The sequence below is a fragment of the Mirounga angustirostris genome, unplaced genomic scaffold (genome assembly GCF_029215605.1).
Source record: "Mirounga angustirostris isolate CCGP_5_RB_7025 unplaced genomic scaffold, mMirAng1.0.hap1 SCAF_5, whole genome shotgun sequence".
NCBI lineage: Eukaryota > Metazoa > Chordata > Mammalia > Carnivora > Phocidae > Mirounga > Mirounga angustirostris.
In genome coordinates, this window is record NW_026991713.1 from 8,571,443 (window position 1) to 8,585,262 (window position 13,820).

Consider the following 13,820-nt stretch of genomic DNA (forward strand, 5'->3'; position numbering starts at 1 on the left):
GAGTCCCGTGTCGGGCTCTCTGCTCAGTGGGAAGCCTGCTTCTCTTTCCCACCCCAGTTTGTGTTCCCTCTCTCCATCAAAATAAATAAATAAAATCTTGAAAAAAATAGTTTTCTGAGTTTTTTTAAAAACAAATTCCAGGGGCGCCTGGGTGGCTCAGTCAGTTAAGCGTCTGCCTTCGGCTCAGGTCACGATCTCACGGTCCTGGGATCAAGCCCCACGTCGGGCTCCCTGCTCAGTGGTACGCCTGCTTCTCCCTCTCCCTCTGTAGCTCTCCCTGCTTGGGCTCTCTCTTTCTCTGTCAAATAAATAAATAAAATCTTTAAAAAAAAATTTTTTTTTAAATTCCCAAGTCAATTATTAAAGAGGGCACATTCTGCATGGAGCACTGGGTGTTATACGCAAACAATGAATCATGGAACACTGCATCAAAAACTAATGATGTAATGTATGGTGATTAATAGAACATAATAATAAAAAATAAATAAATAAAATAAATAAAAATTCTCAAGTCAATGAATGAAAGCCATTTCTAGGACATCTATATTTATTTGACAGCATTGTATAAAGTGGCAATTGACCTAAGTTTTTATTTTATCTGTCTGTGGAATCAAAACTATTAATAGTTTCATTAAATAAACAGAATTTACAGGTACAGGCTCAGAATAATCACAATGAAGGAAAAAACACTGTATTTTATGTTCTCCCTTGTCTTGTAAACTTGGGACCAACTCATCTGAAACTGTTGAGAACCTTTTGATGCAAAACACAGAGTGTATGAAAAGCAGCCAAACAAATGTGGATACATCACAGAGGCAGAGCCTGCAGGAAACTGGAGAGCACGAAGAGACGACATCAGACCCTAGGAATGTAGGTAGGGACTTTTTAATAAAAAGAAAAGGCTCAGCACTACTCCTGTCCTTATCCAGGCTGAAGCTCAGTGCAATCGGTGCAAACATTTCATGATCCTGTGAGCCAGGAGAAAGAATGGAGGCATCTGTGGGGCCATAAAAGTCTTTCTGGTTTATTTAACAAAGGGAGATAGAGCAAAGGGGAAGGAAATACTTACTAAGCAAGGCAACTAGGTGTCAGCTCTTACATACATTTCCTTTATGGTTCACAACAGTGTATGATCCCCATTTTACTGATGAAGAAACAGGGACTTACGGTCACATCGCTGGTCCTGTGACCTTATACTCCAGTCTAACTCAAACACATTTTTATTGAACATTCACTCTTGTTAAGCCCAGTTCTAGATCCTGGGGATTGAGCAACAAGCAAAACAAAATCTGCTCTCAGGAAAGCGTATGGTTTTGTGGGGAACGATGCATCATACACAAATAATGTAATTTCAGATAGTGACACAATTAAGGGATATTAAAACGGTAAAAGTGAAGGATGTGGTAGAGTAACTAAGGAGGTAACTTAGGTTGCAAGGTTCGCAGGGATTATTTAAAAGATAATTTTGAGGAGATACTTCTGCATGGCTAAAGAAAATGGAGAATAAAGTGACTATCTTGTCCAACCTTAAATGGAAATCTCTGGCACTACCAGAAGCAAAAATTACCATTCATTTCCTGATTCTCAGCAAAGAGACTATGAGGTGAAAGGAGCTATAGTGTTATCCTAGTCCTAACCCAAAGCGATCGGTTAGATAGTCACCAGATGGAGAATATTTCCACATGAACCAAGGGGCTGTTCAGGGCGATGGGCTGACCAAATTAATTCTTAGATCCCCCAGCACCTACAATAGCACCCAACACATGCCAGGGCATAATAAATGACTGCTGAATGAATATATGAAGGAAGGAAGAAAAGAAAATGTTAAAATGTCACTGTCGTGGGTTAAATCCCTTTTCAGGCCAAGTGGCTTTAATTCACCCCAGTCCACTCCACCACCAGCCTCAACCACAAGAAGAGGGTGAGAGAAGGTGATTGGTGTAAATCCACGAACAATACTGTACTAGGAAACAATTAGCAATATGCTGCCCCCTCCCCAACCAAAGGTGGTCAGAAACCCCATCTTTAAATCCCAAGTTACACTTAATGAAAATCTAATACCCAAATGATGACTAAAAATGAGTAATTATTTAGCTGCTTAAATAAGGGCTCTCCTAATGCAGGTCCTCAGGATACTTCTGTATCAGGTACCTGTTCTAACTACTGCACACACAGCAACACAGCACCAAGTTGTGATGGTCTCTTTATCTGATTATCTTCCCTGCTAGGTTGGTACTTCTTGAGGGCAGGAACAAAGTACATTCATCCATATCGCCTCAGGGCCTTGTCCAGTTTAAACTGAAGAACCATGACTATGCTAAGTTAGAAAAATTAAATTTCTCCAAAACATTTCCGTCATGGGGCATACGGGTAGGGTGAGGCCCACCCACTACTATTGTTATCTGCTGAGCCTTCTCTATAGAACCTGAAGGCCTCATCATCACACATCACTCTTTCAGCTTCTCTTGCACAGGTAAAGAACTGGAAAAGCCTTAGAAGACTCTGCTTCAATTTTTAGAAGTTTATTTTTAAAGGATGGCCCTCGTGGTGAGAAAGAACAAACGGCCATTCAAAGCCGAACAAGAGTTGAGTTTGCCACTAAATATAAGAGATGCCGATGCTTCCTTTCTGGCACCCAGATGGAAGGATAGAAACAGTTTAAAAATAAGATACCACTTCTGATAGATTAGCGCTACCAATTTTTGTGATGTTTCAATAAAATCTTAATAATGAATCTGTGACATTTCTTTCTGAGACAGGGCAGGGTTGTGAATAATGACATTATTATAGTATCACAAGTAGACCCAGCATAAGGAACTATGGATGGCAGCGGGCATCCTAAGTAAGAATTATATTCGTTTTCTCCAGTAAGAAACATCCTCTGCATACGCCGTCTCGTTTTTAAAAACCATAACATCCAAGTTCTAATATCCCTGGGTTCTGCTCTTCCTAACATCAGCCACATCTCTAAAGTTTTTAAAGCTTCGTCTCACACTATCAACAGAAAGAAAACTTCAACAAAAGGCACAAATTAAATACTATCCATCTGCACACTTAATTTACTACTCATTTGTATTTGCTTCCGAATTACCATAGTTTTGGTGTGCCATCAGGATTGGCTCTGCAGGAACTTAGATCCAAAATGGCAGCTGAGCTTCTGAAACTCACCAGAGCCATAACGCTTAACATACGTGAAACCAGGTCTTATTTATCTCACTTTTCAACCTGTCTAGGAGAAAAGAATATTTATAAAAACATTTCAAAGACTCAGATGGCATTCTGTTCACATTCGTTGTATCATTCTCCTTCTTGCGGGAGAACAGGCACCCTGCTTTTGGTTCCTCCGCTCCACAAACTGAATTAACCTGCTATTCCCATGTTTACACAGTCCACAAAAACAAGCTAATGGCAAAACATGGAAAGCTTAGGTTTTTCGCACTCTTCTCCTATAAGGCCAACTTAGGAAATGGGTGTAAAATGAATCATCTAACAAGTAAAGCCCCAAATAAGCGCTTTCATTTTCAGAAAAAACAATAATGAGAGCGTTAATTTTCCTTAGGTCCACCACAAAGCAACACTCCCTATCACTATGGTAATTTCTATGTCTTTTCCTCTAAATTCAAGATGTAAAAAAAATTTTAAAGAGACAAATTTGTTCCAGACTACCTCTTTAATGTTTCCAAAGCCCCTCACACAAAAGCTTAACTTACATCACCAAAAGATGTACATTGAATTTAAACTGTCACTTCTCTACTTATTTCCATTACTAATATAATAACATTAATTTTAGAAAAATAATAAAATACTTGCTCTTTAGAGATGGAGAACTTTAATTATCTTTATGTATTCAAATGCAGAGTCTTTTTGTTAAATTAGCGTGAAAGTCCCTTCATCTACACACAATTGGCCCAAAGAAACAGGCCATTTTCAGCACAAGGGGCCAATCCATTTGAACAGTGAATAAAGCTTTTGAAAGCACTACACACCCTCTTCCAGACTGTCAAATTTTCAAAACGGGCCAGCATTTCTTCCATTTTTTTTTTTTAACACTTGCAGGCCCAGCAAGCATCTTATAATTAGATTAATTAAAAAGGAAACAAAAACACTGCTCCCTTCTGATCAAAATTATTCCATTTATGCTTAATTAGCTTTAATCCAAGTCTACATATTTAATGATGGGGATATGACAATTCCACCCATTTGCATATTTTAAATGCCTTTCTAAACTATACTTTATAACAGATTTAGAAGAACAGTCTCTTTCTCATGCCAGTATGCCAGCATAAATCAGGAGGATACAAATTAGGAAAAAAAAGAAAAAAGAAAAGCAAACAAGGCCTCTCAGAGCCAGGGATGTGCTGAGGGGGTGGGGTAATTTACTCAGGGGTGGGGGCAATTTCCCCGCCACATCACAAACTACGATCCTTTCAGCCCACCAGACGAGAAGCATTACATCACACTCTTACAATGATAGGGGGAGGTGGCTCTGAGAAAGCAAGTTTTCAGCTTTCTTCCCTCCCTGCTCCCAGGCTTTCTAGAATCCTGTACTGGGAGTAATGGAATTTAACTTGAGGGCACCGCACGGTTTCGGGGGTAAAAAACATACACATACATAGAGCTATCTATTTACGTGACCCTAAATAACCACTTCAACAATGGATACATGGCCCAAACAGGCAACCACACACACACACACACACACAGATGCTGAATTTGTGCTGAAAAGCCCAGTTCGTCTGTATAAAATTAAACAAAAATTGTAACCCGTGAGAAATGGAGGAGGCCAGTCTACAGGGAAAAGCTGATAAAGAATTCATTCCTGATGGGGTGAAGAGCTGTTTAGATCTTAAAAACACCATGTTTACAAGATAGTCCTACCGTTTGGTTCAAACCACGATCAAAATAAAAGCGCATCTGGCTGCACATTTGAGAACACACACAGAGACCCAGTGCAAACGAGCGCGCGCAGAGAGGGGTGATCCACACATTGCTTGGGAGGTTTTCAAGCAGGGGAATCTACAAACCCCAAACCTCCTGGTGTTCACTCGCCCCCAGCCTGATGTTTAAAATGTATCAGGTCTTATTTTAGGTTCTACATCTCTCTAGGAAGGATGGCCTAGCTTTAAGGGAGAAAAAAAAAAAAGCTTCCCCGTGGTAGTGCTTGCCCTCCCAGATCCTTTGTCGGCCTTAGCAGCCGAAAGAATGCAAACCCATTTATATTTATGCAAATTTTTGCAGCAGATTTAAGGGGGCAGGGAGAGGTCTGTGTTTCTTAAAAACCTCTTTCTAAATATCAAATCTCCAGTTACTCGTAGTTTCATTTATTTGCAAGACAGAAATGATGATGAAAATCTGTATATAAATTAAAAGTGCAATTAAATCACTTCAAAATTTAAATATTCTACCACGGCTCTTCCATTTCTAAAATGCCGAACCAAAAGTACATCACGGGTCTGATTTACACAGATTCACGAAACGTCTGAAGCCAGTCTCCATGCTAGACAAATGTCCATTTGCAACATCACTAGTGAAAACGGTTAGACAAGATCCATATACATCAATTGGTTAAAAAAAATTGAAAATATTTACCAACCTCATAAAGTGCAGCAGTGCTTAAATCCAGCAAATTGAGGCATACAAGGTAGAAATGGAAATGAAAAAAGGTCCAAAAAATGATTTCTTTTTGTCTATCTGTTTTTTTGTATTTTAAATATTCAGAAACCAGCAGAGACTCTGTCGGCCATTTTGGCTTGAACTAACTCTCTCTCACTAACTCTCCCTCTTGCTCTCTCTCTCCCCCTCTGTCTCTAAAGGAAGCAGCTTTTTGTGACCTTCAAATAGAGGCGGATCATGTGACTTCGGGTAGGTCTGTCAATCAGGAAAGGGGAGGGAGCTGGGGTTGAAACTGCCTTAAAGGGAAAGCAGCCCTTTTCCACTCACTTTCATTTGTGAAAGGCTGTTATCTCATACTCTCCGCCTACACACACTGAATGTGAAAGTGGCAACAGCATAAGGGTAACAGATGAACAAAATATAAAAACCTTTATTGGTTTATAGAAATATGCTCAGTTGCTAACGATTCTTGCAGATCCTGGAGCTTGGCTTGCTTGCTACAGTTATTCTCTAGTTGTTTGGGCAAGCATGGGCTGGCAAACTGCTCTTTAAAAGGGGGCTTAAACAATGCTTTAGCCAAACAAGAGACTAGTTTTTAAAGATTAAGGTGAGGGCGCCTGGGTGGCTCAGTCGGTTAAGCGTCTGCCTTCAGCTCAGGTCGTGATCCCAGGGTCCTGGGATCGAGCCCCGCATGGGGCTCCCTGCTTGGTGGGGAGCCTGCTTCTCCCTCTCCCTCTGCCTACTTGTTCTCTCTCTCTATCTCTCTGTCAAATAAATAAATAAAATCTTTAGGTGAAGGTGAAATACAGGGCACAACTGATCTCTGACAAGCTCCTAAAATGCAAAGGAGAAGACTAAAAGGAAATATACCTAAGTATAAACGGAACCTGGCAATTCAGAGAGGTTAAGTGACTTATCTCAAATCACACAGCTAGACAGAAGCAGCACAGGGACTGGTTTCCCAACTGAAGTCCACATGTATTGTTTTGGGTGTATGTGTGTTTGATACCTCCTCCCCCAACCCCAAACAAAAACCATGCTGCAGCGTGAGCAAGCTGACTACCTCTAGGATAGGCCAGATTCCAGCCATCTTTAATCCCTTCTCCCACCTGAGGAAGTAGCTCTGCAGCTGACAAGAGTAAGCATGAAATTTAAAACCTACCTGCTTTCCCCATCCCTAAGTCCCTTCTTCTGGCTATATGCATTCTCAATTTATACCCACCTAAGAAACCCATGCTGGGTTTGCGTCTCTAGCCCTGGGGCTAACAGGCTGTGCAAGCTTAGGTGGGCAAATCCCTTTACCTCCTCAGGCTCAGTTTTCTGACTGGAATGTAGACTGGACATTACTAGATGGTATCTTTGGTTCCTTTCCTCTCGAAAACTCTGCACTTGGCTTCTTTCTTTTAGCAGTTCTGTTCATCTTATCCTTGCCATCTCAAAAGTCATTACCCCAGGAAGGCCTTCTTAACCCTTCCAGTAGAGACCAGGCCTTCCTATTCAACACTCCCATTAACATCCTTTACTGCTTCTTTATAACATTGATCAGAGCCGCAATTTATTGTTTGCGTAAGAATTTGCCTATTGTTGATCTTCCTCAGTGTGTGTAAGGACAAACACCACATCTTCCTTCACTGCTGTCTGAGGCCCCACATAGTTGGTGAATAAATGAACGAATGAATGACTTGGACTTCTATTCAGAAGTGCTGGACAGGAGGAGATCTGCCACCCAAATATAAAGAATGGAAGTCACATCATTTCCAGAAACTCACCTCCATCTGTTTGTTCTAAGGACTGCTTTGGAAATAAAGTAACTAAAATAGAGCAGGCAAAAGTGCCCTGTGACTCAAAACTCCATCTATCTCTATAAACCAAAACTAGTGGGATCCACAGTGTGAGTCTCCCAAATGAACGAGGCTGACCAAGTGTAATCTGACATGCCATTCAGCAGAGAACCCATGGATTCTGTAAGCCTGGCATTCCTCGAAAAGGAACCTATGAACCCTTCCTAAATCCCACACGTTTGTCATCCTGGCTTCTGGGTCTTCATACAGCCTTCCTCCCTTGCTTTTTCCACTCCGACAGAAGAACAGGAAAGGAACTGTTTCAGGGCAGGCGGAGCCAATGCCTCAATGATCTGGCGGCTTGAATATTTATGGTGTAAAAGGCTTCCACTGTCTTCTCGCAGCCCGGAGTGGAGCAAAAGCCAGGACCCAGACTGACAATTGAGATGTAGGCAAAAGCAGGAAACTCCTTGGATGGAAATTTTGAATATTTAGTCTATTTTTATCCTTCCAATACCTTCCAGATGAGTTATGGAAAGCTTACTTATGTGGAGCATGCTCAACATGTTAAAATGCATGGAGATTGTACAGCTGCCTTGTTTTAATTTGTGATGGACATGGTTTCTTTATAATTTTGCTAAGTCTCCATTCCCCAATGCAGAATATTACTGTATAAATATGTATGTGTGTGTATTACCTTGTAAGTGTTAAACAAGCTGCATGAAAAGCCAGAAAACATAAACACATTTAGAAACAAAACAAAATATTAATTCTATTTTCTAACAATATGATCAATATGTTTTCTTCAACCTCTAGACAGCTTTGTTTTGTGAAATACCTCTAACCTTAAAGCAATTAGTCCACTTGCTTATCTAAAGAAATAGCTGAAATAAACACATTATTTTCACTGTATTTCCAGACATTTTGGGCTTTGTGATATATTTGCTGTACTTTTTCATACTAACCATTAACCAGTGTTTTTAAACTGTGCTATTATAATATGAGGATACAAAGTAACAAAAAAGTTTACTTTTTTTTTTTTGAAGATTTTATTCATTTATTCATGAGAGACAGAGAGAGGCAGAGGGAGAGGCAGGCTCCCTGTAGGGAGCCCGATGGGGGGCCCAATCCCAGGACCCTGGGATCATGACCTGAGCCAAAGGCAGACACTCAACCGACTGAGCCACCCAGGTGCCCCAAAGGCTCACTTTTTTAAACAAATAAACCAGAACTTATACACTCATATGTGTTATCTTTCAAAGTTGGCACCTTGGTGGTAATATACTAAAATATTTTTATTAGGAAACAAGATTAAAAAATAATGAACTGGGGCGCCTGGGTGGCTCAGTTGGTTAAGTGCCTGACTCTTGGTTTCGGCTCAGGTCATGATCTCAGGGTCATGAGATCAAGCGGGAGCCTGCTTAAGATTCTCCCTCTCCCTTTGCCCCTCCCCCTGCGCCCCCCCCCCCCCACCCCGGTCTCTTAAAAACAAAATAGTGATGCCTGGGTGGCTCACTCGGTTAAGTGTCTGCCTTTGGCTTGGGTCATGATCCTGGAGTCCTGGGATCGAATCCTACATCAGGCTCCTTGCTCAAGAGGGAGCCTGCTTCTCCCTCTGCCTGCCACTCCCCCTGCTTGTGTGCTTTCTTTCTCTCACAAATAAATAAAATCTTTAAGAAAGAAAGAAAAGAAAAGAAAGGAAGGAAAAAAGAACTGAACATTTAACTCAACAATCTAGAAAACACGTAACACACTAAAATGAAATTTATAATGATAAAATTTATAATGATAAAAGCATAAACATAAAGCAATAGTCAAAGAAGAGTAGACTGAATCAAACCAACACTTTTTTGCTCTAAAAAATATAGGTAGATAATCCTTCAGAAAATCTGATCAAATTTAAAAAGAGAGAGAGAGAAGTGGTAAATTAACATTAGGGCTCAGAAAGAGGGCATTATAACTACAGATTTGGAGAGTATTTTTCTTTTTAAGATTTATTTATTTTAGGGCGCCTGGGTGGCTCAGTTGGTTAAGTGACTGCCTTCGGCTCAGGTCATGATCCTGGAGTCCCGGGATCGAGTCCCGCATCGGGCTCCCTGCTCGGCGGGGAGTCTGCTTCTCCCTCTGACCCTCCCAACCCTGCCCCCTCTCATGTGCTCTCTCTCTCAGTCTCTCTCTCTCAAATAAATAAATAAAATCTTTAAAAAAAAAAAAAGATTTATTTATTTTAGAGAGAGGAGCATGCGCATGAGCAGGGGGAGGGGCAGAGAGAAGGAGAGAGAGACGCAGACTCCCTGCTGAGTGTGGAGCCTGAAATGGGGCTCAGTCTCACGACCCCAAGATCATGACCTGAGCTGAAATCAAGAGTTGGACGCTTAACCAACTGAGCCACCCAGGTGCCCCAGAGAGTATTTTTTGTAAATTGTAAGAGAATAACACATAACTTCACATCAATAAACTTGAAGATTAAATAAAATGGAGGACAGTCAAGGAAAAGAAAAATGACTAAAATCAACTCAAGAAAAATTATGAAAATAACAATAAAAACTCACAGCAGAAATCTGTAAGATATTCGAAGAAGTAGCCACTAAAACTACATCAGGCACAAATGGTTTTCTGGGTGAATTCTCCCAAACTTCTTCTTTTTTTTTTTTAAAGATTTTTATTTATTTGACAGAGAGAGATACAGCGAGAGAGGGAACACAAGCAGGGGGAGTGGGGGAGGGAGAAGCAGGCTTCCCGCCGAGCCCAATGCGGGACTCGATCCCAGGACCCTGGAATCATGACCTGAGCTGAAGGCAGATGCCCAACGACTGAGCCACCCAGGCGCCCCAATTCTACCAAACTTCTATCAAACAGATAAATTCCATGTCATCCCTACTGTTCCCAAACTTATGGAGACAGAAGGGAAAGCTTCCTAATTTCTTCTATGTGCCTAACATATTCCTGATATCCATCTGGACTGAGACGGTACAAAAAATAAAACTATAGATCAATCTTCACTTGTGAAGACAAATATAAAAATCCTAAGTAAAATATCAACAAATAGAATTCAGCAGTTTTAAGAGAATAGTTCACTATGACCATGGAGGGTTTATACCAACAATGCAAGGATGGTTAAATTACAAAATCTATTAACATAACTTCATTTGTTCAGCAAGTATGTGCTAAATGCTTTCTGTGTGTCTGACTCTATGCTAGTTGAGTTAGTGAGCCATACCAGAAGGGTTCCTGTCCATGTGGAGCCAACAGCCTTATGGGAGAAGGAAATCACCGATAAGGAAATTTAAAGTATTTGATGGCATACAGAATAACTGAGGGAGGCTCACTTTAGATAAGGTGGTTAGGGAATGCTTATCTCAGGCGGGACATTTAAGCTAAGTTGAAAAGCAACCCGCTTGAGTTCAAAAAAAAAAAAGAGAGAGAGAAAAAGAGGGAAGATCAGGAGGCTAGGACAGGTGAGCAGGGGAGAAAGATGTGAGATGAACCTGAGGAGGTAGGAGGGGCCAGATCATACTGGGTCTTGCAGGCCACAGTAAGGATTTTCTTCTAAGAATAGTTCCAGACACTATTTTAAAGAATTCTTTAAAAAATTCTCTAATTCTTCTATAAAGAGAAGAAGAATTTTAAAGCAGGAGACTGAATGGCACTATTTTATCCATTACTCATTTTCCACTTAATGACTAGAGTCTACTAGCTTGTCAGGGGCCTAAGAAAATATTTAGGACCTGAGAAAATATATTTACAAGTCAAAAATACAAAAAGAAAATTATAACCATAAAAATTAATAAATGCTTAAATGTCCTCAAAATATAACAACCCAGGGTTTTCTTTTCCTTTTTCTTTTTAAGAAGGCTCCATGCCCAGCATGGAGCCTAACTCAGGGCCTGATCTCATGACCCTGAGATCAAGACCTGAGCCAGGATCAAGAGTCAGATGCTTAACTGACTGAGCCACCCAGGTGCCCCAAACCCAGGAATTTCATTCACTGTTAAATTTAGGATTTATAAAAATTTTGTTACATTTGAAAACAACTCTCACTTTACAAAAATTCCTAAAAATGCTAACTGTTAAAAATCTCAGGTAATTATAAATTGAATCAGTTATTTGTAGCCAAAACACTTCAGTAGCAAAATTATTAAAATTCTTTAAAAACGTGATAGCAAAAATAAATAAAACCACATGTTTAATATGGGATGTGGGTACCTTTTAATGGATTTCCTATAAAGTGGGGCAAAGTCTCCAAACCCTCCCCAAGTATGTATTTCTAGGACCCATGGAACTCTTACCACCATTTTAGGAGAGACAGGATCAGATTTATGTTTTCAAAAGCTCATTCTGGCTCGTACATGGAGAATACACTATAAAGGACCAAGAGCAGAAGCAGAGAGACAAACTGGAAGGCAACTGTGGCCATCTAGGTGAGGGAGGGACCAGGTGGAGGTGGGAGAGGTGGAGAAAGGTATAAAATATATTTAAAAGGTACAAGTGAGGGGCGCCTGGGTGGCTCAGTTGTTAAGCAGCTGCCTTCGCCTCAGGTCATGATCTCAGGGTCCTGGGATTGAGCCCTGCATCGGGTTCCCTGCTCCGCGGGAAGCCTGCTTCTCCCTCTCCCACTTCCCCTGCTTGTGTTCCCTCTCTTGCTGTGTCTCTCTGTCAAATAAATAAATAAACTCTTTAAAAAAATTTTTTTAAAAATTAAAAAAATAAAAGATACAAGTGATTCTATCATGAGATAAATGGTTGTTGTTACGAATAAAATCTGTGACCATGAAATACAGTAAGGCCAATCAGCTCTTTTAAAAATAGGACTCCAAATTCTGGACTCACCATTCATTCATTCAGTCAAACACCTTTTTGGTTTTTATACAAATTTTAAAGCATCCACCATATATTATATTCTGTACTAAAACCAGGCCCTGGAGTATACAAAGATGATTTTTAACACCCTCAAGGACAGAGGCATAATTAAAATATAGTATGGTAGGGGTGCTTGGATGGATCAGTTGGTTAAGCGTCCGACTCATGATTTTGGCTCAGGTCATGCTCTCAGGGTCGTGAGATGGAGCCCCGCATTGGGCTCCGCACTTGGAGTGAAGCCTGCTTGAGATTCTCTCTTTCCCTCTTCCTCTGCCCTCCCCCCTAAAAAATAGCATGGTATGTGCCATAATTAAAGAACAGAGATATAAGACAGTTATGCCATAGGAATACAAAGAAATAACTGCTGGTAGAGTCAAAAAAGATTTCACAGAGGATATGAGATTTTGAACAGAGTCTAAAGAATGAGTAGGAGTTTGCCATGGACAGAACATGAAAAAGGTAAAGACTTTTCTAAGTTTATCAACTTCCAGTACTATCAAATGTTGGCAACGATGAAGGCCGACAAGAAACAATATAAATGTAAGAACTAAGTTTTTCAGGATTCTTAAACCCAACCAAACGAGAAGGTGGAAACAGTAGCCAAAGCTACACTGGAGTCTCCAACGCAACTAGAATCCCAATATTTGGATTCTAGCTGGAAAACAGAATGTTAGCATTTATACTCTTACTACATTTAGAAATTAAAATGCTAGCAGACCTAATTTTAGGGAACATTAAAAAAATTCTCAAATTCTTTAGAACCAAACCTCAAAAATCGAATTTGCAATTTAGAGGAAGAATTCCTTGATACTCCAGGTTGAGTCTGGTGTGCTTCCTGGCTCCCGGACACACCTCATGGGTAGCACCTTCATGCCCTATTGCTGTTGTCACCCATTTACTTTGTACTTCCCCTTCTAAACTCTGAGACTCTTAATGGCAGGCTATGTGGCTTTTACTTCTGGATCAAGTACATAGAAGGAATTCAATTGATGTTTGCTGGATGAAGGGCCAAACAAATAAGCAAAGGAATAAATTGGATATGTATGTATGTACATATAAATGGATGAACAGTACGAACCGAAGTATTTACAGGGTGCAAAAGAAGTAACACTTAAAAACCTCTAACTGGAAGAAGATAAAACATGTACACAGGATAGTCAACAAGAAAGTGTAAGATAAATTGTTAACTGTATGGTTCTAGCCTAGGAGACATAGGAGTTAGAAAACAGAAGCGCTACAGGCCCGTGGAACTGGACTTCAAAGGAAGCACAGGACCAGAAGGGTCAAAACAGATGCTCAGAGTGAAGCTAAGGAAGCTGAAGCTGCAAGACCCCCCACTTTCATGGGGTCTCCCAAAGCCCTAGGAGGGGTCCTGGCCCAAATGATCTCTCTGCTTTTTTCTGTTGCAATGTGTTTTTTCTTTCTTTTCTTTTCTTTTCTTTATTTATTTTTAAAGATTTTATTTATTTATTTGAGAGAGAGAGAGAGACAGAGAGCACGAGAGGGAAGAGGGCAGAGGGAGAAGCAGACCCCCTGCTGAGCAGGGAGCCCGATGTGGGACTCGAT

At 40.5% G+C, this 13,820-nt stretch overlaps 1 protein-coding gene across 12 annotated transcripts in view; it reads right to left on the bottom strand.

Moving 5' to 3' along the window:
* TNRC6B (trinucleotide repeat containing adaptor 6B) overlaps positions 1-13,820 on the bottom strand; it is a 256,919-nt gene that overhangs the window by 134,862 nt on the left and 108,237 nt on the right. The window contains exon 1 of one of the 12 annotated variants that reach the window (XM_054506808.2): positions 5,594-6,645. The exons of the other annotated variants lie outside the window; for them this stretch is intronic. Coding sequence (XP_054362783.1) covers positions 5,594-5,598 — 5 coding nt within the window. The 5' untranslated portion in view covers positions 5,599-6,645. Of the gene's footprint in view, positions 1-5,593; positions 6,646-13,820 lie in introns of those variants that run through there. 12 annotated transcript variants of the gene reach the window in all.